The sequence below is a fragment of the Typopeltis vanoorti genome, chromosome 20, assembly GCF_054136105.1.
Source record: "Typopeltis vanoorti isolate ZY-2024b chromosome 20, IOZ_Tvanoo_1.0, whole genome shotgun sequence".
Lineage (NCBI taxonomy): Eukaryota > Metazoa > Arthropoda > Arachnida > Uropygi > Thelyphonidae > Typopeltis > Typopeltis vanoorti.
In genome coordinates, this window is record NC_143568.1 from 7,375,497 (window position 1) to 7,395,895 (window position 20,399).

General features: G+C 33.2%; 1 protein-coding gene across 1 annotated transcript in view; it reads right to left on the minus strand.

Moving 5' to 3' along the window:
- LOC150095215 (tyrosine-protein kinase Fyn-like) overlaps positions 1-20,399 on the minus strand; it is a 269,513-nt gene that overhangs the window by 48,779 nt on the left and 200,335 nt on the right. The window contains exon 11 of the mRNA XM_090410832.1: positions 2,757-2,910. Coding sequence (XP_090266958.1) covers positions 2,757-2,910 — 154 coding nt within the window. The remainder of the gene's footprint in view (positions 1-2,756; positions 2,911-20,399) is intronic.

A 20,399-nucleotide genomic window follows, 5' to 3' on the forward strand; every position in this document is an offset into this window, starting at 1 on the left:
TAAATGTTTTATCTGCTTGTGCTGTTTTATTCTAATTTTAGATATACTCATCGATGCTCTTCCTTTTTTATGATAAAAATCATATATCAGTGGAAGTTCTTAATTTGTCTTATCATTAAAAAAATAAATAAATAATAAATTATGAAATAAAAGCACCAGAAATTTGGTATTTAAAATTAGAGCTATATGGCATGGAAATATACATTTCTTGCTTTCAGTGGCTATGAAACAAGTTAATAGTGTTTGCCCACATTATCCATAACAGAAAATATAGCTGAGATCATTACTCAATTTTGACCATGATGCAAGTCCAAGAAAAGATTCCAGCTTAAAAATTGCAACTGTGTTCAAAATACTGTATCCTAACATTGAGCAGATTTATATCTTACTTTACTGTCAGATTATTGTCACTGCAGCAGAACAAAATTTCATTTTTGATATATTGAGGTTGATTTTAAAAAATAATGTAATCACATATTAGATAATTATATTTTCATTAAAGAAAACTGCAATAAAGTTTTCTTGTGAAGTCACAGTGTTAACATGTGTTGCTGATAGCACAGTATGCATTTAAGTAATGCTGCTGTACTATCAGCAACACATGTTAACACTGTGACTTCACAAGAAAACTGCAGGATAATTAACACTATGAAATAAAACTCTTCCTATATATCAGTCAATAAAAGTGAAGTGCAGAGTGCATTGTTTAATTAATACTAGGACAGTTCTAGATAGGAAATGAATTAGAAATTCAGGTGACAACTGGCAGGTTGTTTATATTTTTCTTTTAAGGAGAATTATGGAAGATATTTGCACTTAAGTGTTAGAGAATGGAAAAATAAATAAAGCTTAGCTATTATTTCAACCAATGGTCTGAAATAATAGCTAAGCACAACAACAGTTTTACTATATGAGAAAAGAGCATTTCCAAAACATGCAATTAAATGTTCTTTTATCATAATCACATGCAGTAGCCTAACTACATTTTTGGCTCTTGGCAAATTCATAGCTATGCGCCTTTTTCTAATGTGACAAATTTAAATAATTAATGCTAGAGTCTTCACTGGTAACAAATTGATTTGGAGGAAATTTGTAGAAAGGAAGTTAGCAATGATAAGTTTTTCATGTAGTATTATCATATCCTGTCACCGGTGGTACTCTTGGCAATTGTTCCAATTTTGCAGCATTCCTATGCTACTGATTTTATATGCTAAAAACAGACAGTTCTTAGTCATTTTTGTTTACTACATATATAAACTGACATGATACAGCAAAATTTACCCAGCCTAAGCTCTCTGAAATGACATTTTTTTTATTGACTTTTTTTATTTATGAATGTATTACAAAAGTGATGTTAAAAAGGTAACAAAATAGACACAAAGCACATAACGCAATGTGGTTGTCTGAAAAAAAAAAAGTAAAGATCCAAAAAATAACAGTACAACTAAGCAAATGAATTAATCACTTTTTTTTTTAATTTTTTCATCCCCTGTATTTAAAGAAACCATATGAATGATTCTTGCACCCGTTTCCAATAAATAAGTGGAAGAAAAAAAATTAAAATAATGCTTTGAGAGTGAAAGAGATACATTTAGAAAGCATACAGGGAAAAATGCTGACCGAAAAGTCACAAAACAATTGTAAAATTAAATTTCTTTAGCATAAAAAGTGATTTCAAAAATTATATCAATGTTAATGATGACATGGACGTTTATTACAATAAATAAGTCTATTATTTATTAAATAAGCTATCTCATCAGTTGATTTTCAAAGAGTTTTTAAGATATCATGATCTATACACAAAGTAACATCTTTGAAAGCGAAACATCCACAAATTTCAATTTTAAACCAAAACTTCGCCATACTAAAATTAGACTATTATATTTAACATCAAAAGCATACACAAAATAAAAAAATAAAATAAAATAAAAATAATTTTGCATCAGTTTTCTTTAAACTTATATAACGAGGGAAATTAAAACCAAATAGGAGATAGATAATTTTAACAGAAAGTCTACCAATATAAAGAAAGTATCTTATATTGGTAGACTTTCTCTCAAAATCGACAATCTCCTAAAATCTCACGACATACAAGTGACTTTCAAACCTACTGTGACTATATGAGTTTTATTACGTTCACCTAAGGACCACAACCCTTTCTGCAAGCATCCTGGGGTTTATGACATTCCATGTTATTGTAGTCTTTCTTACATTGGGCAAACATCTCAGATAACGATGACATTATCTGAGATGTCTCGTGAGTAGATAATGATGATTATTTACTGACAAGGCACACACACACCCAACAGAAAACAAGGAATGATTCCATGTGATATTTGGAAGTTGCTTATTAGATCTTTCCACACGTCAGACTTTATAACTTTTCTGTAAACAATCACACACACTTACTGAATAATGACTTACCTGTGCCAGCTTTCTACATGTTCTATTTTTTTATTAATGTAATGGTTCGCATTTAACCCTTCACTATATTATTTTTTTTTTGTTCTTCCTAACCTAGAAGATGCCACTAGCATCTGTGGTGAAACTAGTTGGTACAATAACGTACTATAACGACCTAATAAAACCCAATGTCAGTTATTTTATATCACAACTCTAGATTGCTTTAGCATAGTCATACTTTTTCAATGCTGAATTATAGGGCACCTTTAACATGAAAAAAAAAAACAAAAAAAAAAAACTATAGGTTCACTTTTTTTATATCTAATATATTTCAAATTATTCAATTTTCATACCTTGTCTTGCAGTATATTCCGAATCTTCAATTATCCTTGCCAGTCCAAAATCAGCAACTTTCACGACATTATTTTCCCCAACCAATATGTTTCTTGCAGCTAAATCTCGATGAATGAGTTGCTTACTTTCTAAATAAGCCATGCCGCTAGCAATCTACAGAAAAAATTTTTAACACTATGCATGTGTGTGTGTGTGTATGTATATATATATATAAAACTTTTTTTTATAAATATTCATGTTCAAACAAAAGAAAATTATTAAAACTTCAAATGCATGATCAAATCACGTTAATGTTTTTCACAAATAAAGAATTTCACACTAATAAAAGCAATTTGCTTTTGTTTATGAACAGTATCTTTTAAACCAATGGAAATAATTTTTTTAAGTACAATGCAAATTATAAACCTAATAATACAATAACTTTAATAAGCACCTGCTAAATTTCTGTTCAAAACTTAAACTAATCACTAACATCATGTTCTAACATAAAGATGAACAAATTAACATGGAGAGAAGACACTCTCCATAACAATAACATAAGAAGTCTTATGTTATTGCTGATAGTGATATCTTTATGATCTTTCAGAATACAAGGATATACAGGTGATCTGAAATAGGAAATAATCATCATTTAGTTTTGAGCAGGATAAAAGAAAAATATATAAAAAAGATTAAAGTTAAGCAGCTATTAAAGATGAATTATAGACTGAAAATATTATTGGAGAAAAACATAAGTTTGAAAACAAGAAGTAAACCTTCAAGACTCACTGGCAAAAAATCTGTGAGTACAGATTTTTGTGTAACTGCATTAAAAAAAAAAAATAAAATAAAAAATACACAAATTTCATGCTGGACCCAAGAAATTAAAGAGGCAGTCCTGGAAAAGAATGCATATCAAAGCCCTTGAGAAAATAAAGAGAACAGAAAAAATGTAAGAAACCTCTGTGCAAAAGTAGCTAAACAAAATCACAGGAAGACTTAATTACTTTGAAGAATTGATAAATTTGATAAGCAATGACAGAACAGTGATAGAAAATATTTAAGAGGAATACATTCAGGATTGCATATCTATTACTTGGGTAGAAAAATCCATCAAACTTGAAATGCAGAAAGCCAGCTAAAGTAAATGATAGTGACTACATGTAACAATCCACTATAAGTTTTACAGCAGGGGATTACATTGCATAATTCAGGATTATTCAAAAAAGACTCAATTCCGATGAATGAAATACAGTTTTCATTAATACACATCTATAAAAAATTGAACACAATACTTAAATTATTCTAATTTTTATGAGAATAACTGACAAAGTTCCCTATTGAGTATCAAAGATTACATTTATGCAAAGCACACTTGAGAAGAGGTTAAGAATAATTTGGGAATATAAATTTTGAGAAAAACAAGTTGGATTCAGTTCAGAGACAAAAGTTGTAAGGAGCAGACGTTCACTTGAAGAGAAATAGATGAGAAAGATAACAAGGAAAAAAAAAACTATTGTTATTAATTAGATGTGTGCGAGTTCGATTTCCCAAGGCAGCAATAAAATTCAACCGAACGTGTTAAAACTAAATAATATATATATATAATGTTATGGTAGTTTCACAAATGGAATTCGGTTGAAGCGAGTTAGCATTTCAACTCAATTGTCAGCTATGTTTTTATCTTTCGGTTGCACGATCTTTTGTTAATACCGCACCAATCATATGCACGTTTTAATAACCTGCCTTTGCTGTCTGTTTTGCATTAGGCTTAATTACCTTAAAGTGAGAAAAGTCACAAAAGAGAAAAATGTTCCTGGTCCGGGGATTCCCTTATTCAGGTAATATTCACTAATTTCATGTTATCAGTCTGTGGTGTGCCAGTATCGGTAAGTGGTGATATTATTTGATCTATTCTACGTTAAAAAATTTAACCCTCAGATGGATAAGTGGCTGATAAAAAATATAAAAAAATTACCGCGAATAATCAGAAGAAGCAGAAACAGACTCAAAAAAAAAAAGGACAGTATTTCATATTTTACCAGAACAGCCTACATAGTCTTCAGAACCAAGCGGTAAGAGGCAAAAAATGTAATATGTGCATTTGATTTTTGCAATATTCGCTGTGTATGTTTTGTATTGAATATAAATACAATAAATATTATAATAATATATCTCTCTATTACGATTTTTTTTTTTTCGAGGGAGGGCCGTGAAATATTTTAATTTTTGCAAGGGGGGGGGCCCTGACATCCAAAAGTTTGGGAAGCACTGTCTTAGAGAATACAGAGACAAATGTAAGAAAGCTAAACACTGTGTAAAACTAATTAAACAAAAGTCATGGGAAGACTTTGGTAAGAACATAGAAATTAATATCAAGAAGGTGGCAAGATATACTGGAAGTTGTTGAAGAGGCTCAGAAATGGAGGAAAGAGTGCTGTAAAAGGAATTAGAGATGATAAAAGTGACACAAAAACTGGAGAAAAAGATATCCTTGAAGTATAGAGTAATTACTTCGAAAAATTGCTAAATGAAACAAGTAGTGATGACAGCACAGTTGTAAACACTCACCAGGCATGCAGTCAGGAATACATATCCATACTTGAAGTAGAAAAGACATCAAATGCCTGAAATGTGAAAAGGCAGCAGCAGTAGATGATATATGACCAGAAATGCTCAAGTATGGAGGTATAACAATGGTTGAGCAGCTCTCAGATATGAACTGTAGACTAAAATATTATTATTACATGACACCTCCAGGGAGTGAATAGACTCATCAAGGGAGGGCACTTGCTCTACCATTCTGTCTCCACCAGTCAGTCCACCACTACACCAGGCATTCTGCACTGCATAGTTCAGAATGCCTGGACAGAAGGTCAAATTCCAAATGATTGGAATGAGCTCTCATAGCACCCATATATAAAAAGGGAAATAAAACTGAATGTGAGAATTACAGAGGTATTTCTCTACTGAGTGTTCCTGGTAAGATTTACGCTCATATATTTGAGAAACGGTTGAGAAGGATTGTGGAAGAAAATCCTGGTGAATCATGGACTTTTGCTTTACGACAAATAGTCGAAATCAGGAATATAACAGAGATCTGTATTTAAGTTTTGTAGATCTGGAAAAAGCTTATGGTGCCAAGAGAAAAGCTATTCAAAATGCTACAGTTATATATATGAACAATTTAGCATTATATCAAGCAATACTTTATTTGAGTCTTTATTTGAGTCTTTATTTGAGTTGTAAGTTAGCAGTTAGAATTGAAGGAGGTACAGGAAGATGGTTTACCGTATTTTTTGATAGATAATGCACACCTAATGTATAACGCGCACTCCCAACATTTTCATCACTCCTTTTGCTGTATAGATAGCATGCATGCACCAAGGCAGTAGAGTTAGGAAGTACAGACAGAGGTTCCAAACTGCCACCGATGGTGATTTTCAAAAGAAAGACTGTTCCAAAAGGTTGTGATTACAAAGATATTATTGTTACTGCTAATGATAAAGGTTGGATAAATTTTGAGGTTATGAAATTTTGGTTGGAGAATGTGTGGCGAAAGAGAAAAATGACATTTTTCAACTCAAAATATTTGTTAGTGTTGGATTCATGTAGGGCACATACGACAACAGAAGTTAAAACAATTGTAAATCCAAATTGGCCGTCATTCCAGGTGGTTTAACAAAAAAAAACTCCAATCCCTTGATCTTGCAGTAAATAAACCACTCAAAGGCAATTTGCAGGCTAAATAGGAAGACTTGATGATGAATGACATCCATGAATATAATAAAACAGGACAGATGAAAAGAACATCATATAAAGATATAGTTAAGTGGATTGCAGAAAGTTGGGCTGCTGTAAGTGAAAACTGTGTTAGAAATGGTTTCATTAAAGCACAAGGGAATGCAGTAGTGCCCAATGACAATGATTATGAAGCTGAAGAAATACCAAACAAAATTTTTAACGCCATCAATAGTGAGTCTGACGAAGAATTTTTTGGATTTGAATAGTGTAATGTTCAATAAATATTGAGTAATACTTTTACCTTAGTTTTGTTACTACATTTCATTTACCTCTCATACCTCTCAAATGCATACTGTTCATGTTCATTTTTAACGAATTTAGACATTTTTTGTATAGATAACATGCAAGTTATCTATCGAAAAATACGGTAATTTAAAATCTGGTATCAGACAAGGATGTACATTATCCCCTCTGTTATTCATTATCTATATGGATCACATTATCAAGGAAAGTGGTATTAAACCTGATATCAAAATTGGTGCTGTTAATGTCAGCTCTTTGCTTTATGCAGACGATGTTATACTTCTAAATAAATCCAGTACAATCTGCAAGATTCCCTGACCAAATTGAATAACTGTTGTAATATGGTATGAAGATCAGCAATAACAAGAGAAAGACAATGAAAATAAGCAGAAGCATTGCAAATGTCAACTGCATTGTGAATGGAGAATTTATTGAAAAAGTGAAACATTTCAGCTACTTAGGCACGATTTTCAGTGAAGATGGAATAAGAGAGAAATTAATTCAAAACACTAAATTAGCTGTATACAAGACAGTTTTCAAACCAATTTTAACTTATTGATCTGAGAGCTGGGTCAGAACTGACCAGGGCTTCTGACCTAATGTCCAATCCTCACCTTCTTGTGGTGCACCCTGTTCAGTATCTACTTGGATACTGAATGAACGAGGATGGGCTGGCATTTGGGTTTAGCCGACCAAATTGTATTGTTATTGGATAAACCAAAATAAAAAAAACGATGGTACAACATGACAAAATTTCATGTCAGCTGGGGCATCGCACAGTTAAACAAGGCCCCTATTGTTTTCGCCATGGAACCAGGGCGAACAGCGAAAAGTCAGCTACTGGAACAAATCTGAAAACACACCCCAACTCAACATCACCAGAGTTAAAGATCGGTACTATCAACATAAGAAGCCTGAAGGGCAAAGAAATGGAGCTAGCTGAGGAATTAGATAAGTACCAGATCAACATAATAGGGATGACTGAAACAAAAAAGACAAAAACTGGTGAGATCTTTCTGAGCAAGAAATACAAAATGTTATATTCGGGAAATGACAATCAAGGAAAAGAAGGAGTAGCCATAGTATTCAACACAAAATATGAGGCTAATCTTCTTGAATGGCAGTCAGTCTCAAGTAAAGTAATGGGGGCAAATATGAGAATGGGGAACTGGACAATGAGACTTATATGTGCCTATGGTCCCACAGAAGGTTCTACTAAAGTAGAAGTGGAGGAATTTTTTGAGGCTTTAGAAAAAGCAACTGATACAATGAAAAAAGAAAAGTTAGTCCTTGTAGAGGATCTAAATAGCAGAGTAGGAAATGACTGTGAGACATACAAAAATATTTTGGGAAAATTTGGAGAAAAGAGCAAAGCTAATAATAATGGCAAATATCTGTTGGATTTCTGCTCAGGAGATGGACTGGTTATTACTAACACCATGTTCCAACATAAAAATTTGCACAAATTCACATGGAGAGAAGAGGCAAGGAATAAGAAAAGTCTCATTGACTATGTTATTGTTGATAGTGATGTTTTCTCCCTGGTGCAGGACACCAGAGTGTACAGATAATTTGAAATTAAAAGTGATCACTATTTAGTCTTGAGCAGGATAAAATTGAATTTCATATTGAAAAGAATAACAGGCAAGAAAATTTTAAAGCGAATAAAAGTTGAGTAGCTCTCAGATGTGAAGTGTAGACTAAAATACACAAAGATTACTGAAAAAAAATTAAAGAGTTTGAGAACAGGAATCAAACCTTGGAGATTCAGTGCCAAGCCTTGAAGAAAGCCCTGATTGATTCAGCTAGAGAGACATGTGGTGAAGTTGTCTGCAAGGATAGTAAAATTAGAAGTCCATGATGGACACAGGAAGTTAAAGAGGCAAAGGAAAAGAAGAAAGCATATCAAAAGTTCCTGGCAAATAAGTCAGCTTGTGCTCTTAGAGAATACAGAGACAAATGTAAGAAAGCCAAACAGTGTGTAAAACTAGCTAAACAAAAGTCATGGGAGGACTTTGGCAAGAACCTAGACAATATATATCAAGAAGGTGGCAAAATATTCTGGAGGTTGTTGAAGAAGCTTAGAAATGGAGGAAAGAGTGCTAAAAGGAGTTTGAGATGATAAAGGTGACATGAAAATGGGAGAAAAAGATATCCTTGAAGTATGGAGTAATTACTTTGAAAAATTGCTAAATAAAACAAGCAGTGATAGCACAGTGGTAAAAAGCACTCAACAGTCACGCAGACAGGAATACATATCCATACTTAAGTAGAAAAAGCCATCAAAGGCTTGAAATGTGGAAAGGCAGCAGGAATAGATGATATCTGACCAGAAATGATGAAGTATGGGTAAAAGTCTTACAGTGGCTGCACTGCATAGTTCAGAAATCCTGGACAGAGGGATGAATTCCTGATGATTGGAGTAGAGCTCTCATAGTACCCATATATAAAAAGGGAAATAAAACTGAATGTGAGAATTACAAAGGTATTTCTCTACTGAGTGTTCCTGGCAAGATCTATGAAGTATACTTGAGAAATGGTTGAGAAGAATTGTGGAAGAAAAGCTTGATGAAGAACTAGCTGGATTCAGGCCAAATAGAGGCTGTCAGGATCAGATCTTCACTTTACGACAAATAGTCGAGAAAGCATGGGAATATAACAAAGATCTGAATTTAAGTTTTGTCAATTTGGAAAATGCATATGACAAGGTGCCAAGAGAGAAGCTATTCAATATGCTTCAGTTATATGGTGAATGGGGCATTATATTAAGCAATACTTAGTCTTTATTTGAGTTGTAAGTCAGCAGTTAGAATTGAAGGAAGTACAGGAAGATGGTTAAATGTTAAATCTGGTGTGAGACAAGGATGTACATTATCCCCTCTGATATTCATTATCTATATGGATCACATTATGAAGGAAAGTGGTATTAAACATGATATCAAAATTGGAGATGTTAATGTCAGCTCTTTGCTTTATGCAGACGATATTATACTTCTAAATAAATCCGCTACAAGTCTGCAAGATTCTCTGACTAAATTGAATAACTGTTGTAATAGATATGATATGAAGGTCAGCAATAAAAAGACAAAGACAATGAAAATAGGCATTGAAAATGTCAACTGTATTGTAAATGGAGAACCTGTGGAACAAGTAAAACATTTCAGTTACTTAGGCACAATTTTTAGTGAAGATGGTAAATTAAATATAGAAATAGAACAGAATCAGCAAAGCTGGTATGGTGGGAAGTCAATCGAATAAATTCATATGGAATAAGAGAGAAATTATTTGGAACACTAAATCAGCTGTATACAAGACAGTGTTCAAAACAATTTTAACTTATGGATCTGAGAGCTGGGTCAGAAGTAAAACACTTGACCAAAGACTAGAGTCCGCAGATATGAGAGTCCTGAGAAAGATTAGAGGCATGAACAGATGGCATCAACAGCAATATCATATTAAAAATGAGGATATTAGGAAAGAACTTGACATTGACTGCATTAGCAGAGCTAGTCTAAGGTGGTATGGTCACTTAAACAGAATGGGCGAGGAAAGATTAGCAAAACAACTGTTCTCTTCCAGGTTGGCAGGAAAACGACCCAGAGGAAGACCAAGAAATAGCTGGATTGATACGGTACAAAGTGCCTTAGACGATAGAAATATAAGATCTGATAATGTTGGAGTCTTGACAAGTAACAGACTGATTTGGAGGAAAATTGTAGATAGGAAGTTAGTAATGATGTAATTTTTTTCATGTAGTACTATCATATCCTGTACACCACTTGAGGGTACATGGTCGGAATTTGATGATGATGATGATGCATAGAAATTCACACACAAAAGACAAGACTCGTGTATTACTGATAATGGCATAGCTGATAGCAATATTTTCAAATAACAGGTTCATTATATAAGTGTACACAGAAAGTAATTTCCAGTTTTAAGCATGATAATGAACCATAATGATAATAAAAATGTGTACAAAAGTGGAAATAATCAATGTTAAATTAAACCAATTTCAGTTTTTAAAAGAATGTAGACCCACATGTAGAAATATTTCTTGAGAAAAGTGAATAGAGACTCAACATCAAAATCTGAAGAAAATATTAATTTAAACAGAAGTTAAAGAGGTAATCCTGGAAAAGAAGAAATCACAGCATGTGCCCTTTAGAGAAAAATATAAAACAGCAAGTTATTTGTTAATACAGCTAAACATAAGTAACAAAAAGATCTTGATAAGAACATAAACATCATAATGATGGCAAAATATTCATAAGTATTGAAAAAGCTTAGAAATGAAGTAACACATATGTGAAAGGAATCATTGATGAGGATATTCTAAATATCTGGTGTGATTACTTTTAGGTAAATGAAATAAGCAATAATGGATCAGAAGAAGAAAATATCTCAAAGAAATGCAGTAGATGATATTCAACTAGAAATGATTAGATATGGAGGTAATAAAAGTTTTACAGTAGTTTCACTATGGAATTCAAAATGCCTAGTCACAGAACATTGAATTCCAGATGACTGGAGTAGAGTTCTCATGAAACATTCATCTATAAAAATAACAATAAAATTAAAACCACTTGGCCAGCCTGGCTGGCCGAGTGGTTAGCATATCCGCTCTCCAGCCAAAAGGCTGCGGGCTCGAATCCCACAGTGGGCATGGATGTTTGTGATCGTCTTCGGAAATACTAGTGGTGGTGGTGGTGGTGGTCGGCGGTAGATGGCGTTAGTTAGTTGCGGTCAGTTGGTGGCAGAGACAGAGCTGTAGAGCAGGTGCCCTTCCTCGATGAGTCATTGGACTCCCTGGAGGTGTCTAATAATAATAAAACACAGGGATTATAGAGGAATTTCATACTGAGTCTTCCAGGTAAGATATATGGAAACATCCTTGAGAAGAGATGAAGAAACATTGTGGATGAGAAACTCAGGAAACAGCAAGCTGGGCTCTGACCAAACAAGGGATGTCGGGACAAAATGTTTACTTTAAGTCAAATAGTAAGAAATTATGAGAATATAATAAGGATTTGTATTTATGCATTTTTGAAAATTATGGAGACAACTACCATGTTTGAATAAAAACTTTAGTTTAATATAACTAAAATCTACATTCGAGTTTAATTTAATATAACTAAAATCTACATCTATATTGACATAAAGGTCGAAACGGCGACATTTCGACCTTTATGTCAAGGTCATCTTCTGGAGCATACAACTATACATAGAAAACAAGCTACACTACAATCAAACTCGTTTGTTAAAGATACTGACCAACCGCTACAACAATTGTTGGCCTGACCTCTGGTGAAAAAAAAAATTTAAATTAAATTAAATTAAAAAAAAATGATACATCAATGCTAGAGTCCTATTGTTATTGTTATATGTAGGTTGTAGAAATACATTGGGCACAACAACAAGTATCTATCTATATACATATATTAACATCATGATTATACTTGTACATTCCAGCCAGTTGGTATGGAATGGTTTCTAATACTAGCTGAAGATTGGTTAGAGTCCTGACTTATGCTGGATCTTATATATTAGGTAGGCTGAATGTCTGCCATCCAGATCCTTGGAACTTTCATGCCATCTTTGTTGTTGATATTTGGGTGGTTTATCAGGATTTCACAGGCTTCCTTAAATTTCCTTTCATACCAGGTTTTTGTGTGGTGTAAAGAGCAGGTGCTTTTCCAGTTGATTTGGTGTAAGGTATTGAGTGAGTGGTCTGAGAGGCCTGCTTCACCATAATGGTTATATTTAATGTGTCTAATGTGTTCTTTCTTGCATATGGGGATTGTCTGATTATTGATTTGCATTTATGTTTTGTAGAAAAGGAAAAGAATAAAATAACCGCAAAGAAAGAAGTGCTTGACAAAATGCTACAAAAACAAAAATAAGTTAGATCATAACTAATTTTAACAGTATTACAACACCAAACAAAAATAAATTATAAAAGGATGTTTAATAAATGGCTTATATTTTGCTGGATTTCAAACAATCATCCTCAGAGTAAAACATGTTACAGTTTACATGGGACAATGAATAAATGAAACAATTTAAATTGTAATAAACAAAAAATCTAAAGTCCTAATTTGGTGCCCTCTAATGTATAAATAAAGTATAGGGTGTTTCAGAAGGGAATATACAACTTTGAATGACAATGGAAAGTAAACAGCGATAGATAAACAATTTTTATTACCATTCAAACGTAGAGTAACACTTGAAGTTTCAACACAGACAGTTAAAGTTCAATATGACTGCCTCCAGTAATTCTGCACACGTCCGATCTGTAATCAATTTCCTGCCACATGCGGCAGAGCATATCTGGCATAACTTCAGCAATGGTGGCAGTAATTCTGGAATGCAGCTCATCAAAATTGGCTGGTAGTGGTGATCTTTCACAAAGCCCCACAAGAAAAAAATCTAATTGTGTAAGGTCAGGGGAATGCAGTCGCCATGCTAGAGGCAATCATCTACCAATCAATCTGCCTGGAAAACAGGTGTCGAGGTGCAACATTATGTCTGTCAGGTAATGAGGAAGTGCTCCGTCTTGCTGGAAATGTAAGCATCCATCGTGGTCATCATCATCTAATTGTAATATCAAGTACCCTTATAGTATGTCCAGATACACATCACCAGTAACAGTAGACTCTGAAAAAAAAGGAGGGTCTATACACTTTCGTCTTGCTTATGGCACAAAAATTATTAGCCTTTGGGATGGCACAAACATATTCTACGATAGTGTGTGGATTTTTGCTTACACAAATTCTGCAGTTGTGTTTACTTGTCACATGTGGAATTCCACTGAGACACCTGTCTGGTTGACTTTCCAGAGCTTCTTTGTAAACTTTCCTGAACTTCTTCCTCAACAGCATTGGCAGCACACAGCCTTCCACTGACCTTGAACGATGCATAAAACAGCCAATTTTCACAAAATTCTTGTACCAATTTAGATTGTGTGCCTACTACTAGGTTCTTTGGCATATTGTATGTGGAAATTCCTCTGAAATTGTGTTGCAGACTTCATTTCCTCAAACCAAAACACACAACGTGCTCACTCTGCACCATCAACAGTCACCATTTTCAAATGGCATGATGTATCATGCCATCCAGCGTTGTCATTTGGTAATAAAGTTATCTAACCAAAAATTGATGTTTCACCACATTATGACACTCACTCAGCTTTTGTATGTCTGAGTTATTCTCTGTTCTTCTGCAAAGTTGTATACACCCTTTTGAAACACCTGTATTACAGTTGTATAAATGTTGATCTTAAGATGATAGTTTAGCAAATTTTCAGCAGATTAAAAATAGTTTTTCTGACCTGTAATGACCATGTGTATATCACATTGGTTTCCTTCCATCTAATCCTGTGGGAAGGGATGTCCAAAGCATGGTCTCTTAGTCCTGCCTTGCCATAATAATTTAGATAAGATAGCAAATGCATTTCTTATGCTAGAGAATGGAGTTTGTCCTTAGGAAAGCAGATCAAATTTACTAATTTGACATGTGATGTGAAGGTTGTATTTTATTAGTACTCTGGCTATCTTTTCAGATGTACCTTGGATAAAATGGAATAGAAATAGTGGTGTTTTGTTCTTGTGTATTTGCAGAGCTAGTATTTTATATGTAAATTACATATTTAGTTTAATCCTTTATCCAAGTGTAAGCAAACAAAGTTTGCACCTGAAGTATCTTCAGGACTGGGTAGTGACTCTTCCCATAATGCATAGCATTATACATGTCTGCAAGGGGTTGTGCTTTGCATTATGGGAGATACTAAGGAAAGTGATGAGACTTAGTCCACCTTTGCCATGAGTTGCTCCCAGTCCTGAAGATACTTCAGCAGCAAACTTTGTTTGCTTACACTTGGATAAAGGATTAAATTAAATATATAATTTAGTCTAACCAAGTGGGAAAAAACTTCCAAAATATTTTGTATGTAGTATTATCAATTTTGAGGGAGCTATAACTACTAGCTAAGAAAGTATGGCAAAAGTTGAGTTTAGTGGAAAGGGCTACATTATTAGAACAAATAGCCCTGGTTTTATATGTAAGTGATTTTAGAATTCCATGCTGTTGGTCTGGATGATGATGTGATAGCTTATGCAGATATTGTCCAGTGTGTGTGTGCTGGCATTCTATAAATGGAAAAAGATAGTGAATCATCTGAGAAGTATGTGACTGATGTGTCAAGAAAAAAACAAACAGTTATTTGATTCTTTTTGTAATGTGAAGTGAATTTTGTGGTGTTGACTGTTAAGGTAAGCTACAAAAGAATCCTAAGTATCTTGTCCACAAGGCTAAATGGCAAACACATCAACAAAGTGTAACTACACACACTCACTAAGGATTTGAAAGTAGCTATAAATATTTTGTTTTCAAAGTGTTCCATGTAAAAGTTAGCTGAGGGTGGGAGGGTAGATTTTTCCTTGCCAAGTAACCTGCATGCATAGTAAATCTGAAATTCAAGGATATCAAGGGATGGAAGTCAGACTATTAAATCAAGAGTGTCTGTTAGTGGTACATTAGTAAACAAGGAAATTATATCAAAACTAACACTTGTCTGAATTTTTAAGAATGTGATTTTTTAGAAGTGACTTAGTTAACTGTTGAGCAGGTTTATAAGTTGGACTATCCATACTATCAACTACAGATCATAGAGGAATATTGGATTTATTGATTTTAGGTAGCCATAAATTTCTTGACCAATGGCTACAGCTCCCACAAAAACAGATCAAATATTACATGGTTTCCCTACTTCCCTCCCACAAACACAAAACACTACTGTTCCTATTCTATATATCTGAGATACATCTGAAAAGATGCATTAATAAAATATAACCTTCACATCCATTCTCCCAAGGGAATGATGATGTGTTTGCCATCCTCTTCCTTATCCTAAAGTGTGTGAAGATCCCCATGACTGTGACTTAGAACAGACAGGAAGATCTGTTAACATCTGCCTTGGAGAACAAAAGAAATACATTCACTACATTATTATGGCACAGGAGTGACAGACCATGCTTCAAACACCCCTTCCCACAAGATAAGATGAAAGAAAACCAATGTGCCATATAGAAGTCAAGGCAGGGCTCCAGAAATACAACCAATTCTACAAGCCACAAAAAAACTGCTCATAGTAACAGTCTAATTTATATAAATATTGATAATGTTTATGGGTGATATTTCAAAAACTGAGAAATGTTATGACAACAAAACAAAATTAATATATGCTTTGATTCTTGCTATACCTTACACGTAATTGTATGTGTAACTGACCTTACATTTCATATACAAGAGCTTCTTATTTCCTCCAGTGTCTTTTCCTAGTTGCAAAATAACACTTATCCACTGATTTAGTTTGAATAAACAGGGAATGGTTATTTATTATGTATCATCAATAAATCATTCAGTGTCGAGGAATTCATCAATTACCCCAACTTCCTGTTTTATTACATTTTGACTAAAACCTCATTCACATATTGATATCATTTCTGGTATAACAACTACAAATGGAAGACATTTTGAAAGAAGTGCAAACCTGTCCTTATTAACCTTTCCACTTTCAAAAAGATCTTGTATGTTTAAATGCTTCCCCCACAACTTTGAACACAACATCCTTTTATAAATTTATTGAGTGATCCAAAATCTTAATTTCTTCCTTCCAAAAATCTTCCAGATGTTCAGGCCAGATAAATGCTCAAAATACTGAGACATTTTAGCAATTTCTGATTCATTTTCAGCAAAGCTTTTTACCAAATACATTATTCCTTCACCTGCTAGTTTTTTCCCCCATTCAACATTCTAATAGCTCTTTGCATGCATCAGCAGAATGCCACTTTATACAACTAGACTATTCATGCTATCTAAAAATTTCCTCTCAAAATGTTATGCAGCATCACTCATTTCTTTCAGGGCATTCAAGGTGCTTTTCATATATTTTGTTTGACTATGCAGTGAGTTTTTTCCTTTTGAAAAATCAGTGACAGTTGCTCAGGTAAAGTCAGGTAAAAAAGTCTAAGAGAAAATTAATTCTTATTGCAAAGGATTATATCTTTATTTTCTCTAACAAGTGTTTTGATATTGCAGCATCATCTCTTCTTTTTTTTTGCTGCATATTTCCTCCAAATGCATTACCACTGCAGAGTAGTTAATAAATGCAGATAGTTGAACTTGAGGATTTTTGTTTGTAACATGGCTGTTCCTTTTCCCAATTCTTTCAGTCTTTTTTTTTTTTTTTTTTTTTTTGAATTTTGTTTAAAGATATATAATTTTTTCACCACTGTTTCAATTTCAACAACAAAGGGAATTTTTAAAACTAAAACAGCCACACTGAAATTATGTATAATACAGTATGGTGGTATAAGTTATTCCAGCATGTATCAATTTTGCCACTAGCCCACTGACCATTGCTTGCTAACCAATTACTAGTTCTTTATCATTGCAAGAACTTGTTTGTTTCACTCTTCAGGTGTATCAAACTGACACAAATTCTTTATATTTCATATTATTTTGGTATTATTTTACTACTTCTACAAGCATGTTTAACAAGGATATCAAGTTTTGAAGTCAGTTAATTTTTACTGGATTTAGTTATGTAATAGGCTGTATTAAAAAAAAGGTACTTAAGGTGTTCAAACATCTTAGAATCCATCTTTCTTTGCCTAGGTGTGATTGCTGGTTATTTATTTTATATGATCTCTGGTTGGTTATTTCTGACCAAACATATGCCATAATTTTCTGTGAGAACTGGATGTCTCATGACACTTAAATGTCTACTTTGCCAGGTCCTCAAAAAAATCTTGTAGAAATCTAGAGCTACTGTTAGTTCTAGGATATTTTTATATACATTACAAAATGAAACGTCTTCATAGTGCAACAAAATGAATTGCTTTAGCCATTTGTCATTGAAAGCAATTCTTAATAGATTGCTTTATTTAATGACAACACAACTCTTCTCTCTAGAATTTTTAACACTTTTGAATCCTTACACTGGCATTCACTTTTGTGCTATTTTACAAAAAAAAAAAAAGCATAGTTTATGTTTCTATTCATTTATCATTCAGAATGAATGGTGAATTTATATAACTTATACATAAAAAATAATTTGACAGGAAAGAAAAATAATAAAATTCAAAAAAACAACATGGAAGTAGTCAATACTCGCTATGGAACCAGACTTACTTTTTATGATATAATGTTAGTCATATTATCAGTCCCCAAACCACCTTTGCAAAATGATTGTTTTGTTTTTTTTACATAACAGTATTAAAAAGCCTTTTCATTATGTAAAACATTGAAGTATATGATTACACTAAGCAAATTCACAACATGAAATAATCATAAGCTTATGCCAATACTATATTAGAACTGCACATCTCCGAAAGGGTTAATGAGGATGCAGAAAAAATAAGAATATAAATTCATCTTTTGAAAGTGAAACAAATGATAATTAATCTTATTAAATTAATTTTTTTCTTGTTTAATGGTATATCTCACTTTTGTAAGAATAGTGATGACTTGTAAGTCATGCAAAACAAAATGCTGTTTAAGTATTCTTGATTATTTATTTCAAAATTCACCAGCAAACATGCAGTAAGTTTAAGTTCCAAGAGTGAGATAAACTGCAGTGAGACATATCTTCATGCATTATGGCTGCATTAATTAATCTGCTGAAAATTTGGCAGACTGTTATCTTAATATCAACTTTTATACAACTGTAATACTTCTCTTATGCAGCAATTAGACTGCACCAAATTAGGACTTTCATTTACTCCTTGTCCTGTGTAAACTGAAACATGTTGTTTTGCTCCGAGGAGGCTAGTTTGAAACCTAGCGAAATATAAGCCAGTTAATAAACATCCTCTTATAATTACTTTTGATTAAAATAAGTTATGAATACTTGTTGTTGTGTAACTTTTTTTGTCTAATAATAAGATATTTGCTATATTGACAAACAAACATATTTACACATTAATGGATTCTGATCTGATGTGGATAAAATATCCAAAGGCAGATATCATCAATGGCATGATAACTTAGAAAAAAAATAAGTCAAAACATCTAGTCATTCCAAGGATTTATAGCTGAAGAGGTACAAAGTAGGCATTCCCCACTACCTGATTGAGTGGAATTAATGACAATTTATGCTTTGTCAAAGCATCTTGCTACAATACTGCAGACTTCTGCAGGCAAAACTCTGTCTTGCCTGCAGAAGTCAGCAGTATTCAGAGGACATAATTGTTAAAATGTAAAATTAGACCACCTCTCAAGAGCCATGATAGATATAGTTTTTTTTTTCTTAACTATACCAGTCAGGATAGATGACATTCTATTAAACATGTTTTCCTTTTGATAAATGATTGATCTTTTCCTCATTACATTCATCCATTATTTCCTTTTGAGTGGCTTTAAAGAAGAAGGCTTTATGCACAAAGCTACAGCCTTTCTGATGGGCTACTAATTGTTCCCACCAATGGCTAATTTCCACAAAACAAGATTCTGAGATGTCATAAGGAAGAGAAAACATAAATCCAAATGCTGTTTATGCTGACAACATCGTATCACAGGGAAGCACAATATTATAGATTTTCTAATCCACCTGTCATGTTTACTGCAAAGCCTGAACAAGATAGTTCAAAATTGCATTCTTAGCTATACTGATTAAGAAATGTAGAGGATAATCTTTTACAGCTGATCACAAGCCAACTAGCATGCAAAAATACCTCCACATAACTCACTACTCTTAAAATCAAAAATTCAGTACTTACAAGAATGGTGAAATATGATGCCATGTCAATCATAAAAGAACCAACTGTTCGGAACATTAGCAAATGAAAGCCAGCGATATGATTCTCAAAAATGTTTACAGTAAAAACAGCTGGATGGCATATCATGTTTTGCAATCTCATCCCCCCCCATCCCCACAAAAAAAATAATGTAAACACTAGAAAAATGAAGAGCATTCACTCTGTCTGATATGGGAAAGGAATCCTTTAACCCATAACAATTTTAAAGTTTGACAAAGGTTACATATACACCTATTAATTAGATAATAAACTTTCTTAAAATCTCCAAACTTACCATATCCACAGTAAAGCATGCTTATGTAATGAGATTAACTGTCGATGCTGTGTTATTCTGATTACAAAAGATAGCCAATCTTTTGAAATCAGAAAAGAGTCCCACTAAAAAACAAAACTGGATTTCTTCTCATAAAAGTGAAAACATATGCTGCAGATATTATGCTCTTTCACTACAACAGTAAACATGAACCTTTTCAAATTGGCTATTTTAGTTTAAAGAAGAACACTAGGCTGTGGATTTGAATCCATACTCACTAGAGCAGTTTTGGATTATGAACTGTTCTGTTTTATGCTTATGCATAGACTCACACCATATCATGAAGGCTTTCAAAACCAGATCTAACATAATAGGGTGGTAAATCCTTATTCCCAGTGTCTTATATCTGTACGAGAGTGGTCTGAAAAGTTCTCGGCCTAACAATGAAAAAACAAATTTATAATTTCAAAATTATTTTTCAACATAATCTCCCTTAAGACTAATACATTTAATCCAGCGATGCTCCAGTGCCATTATCCGTCCCT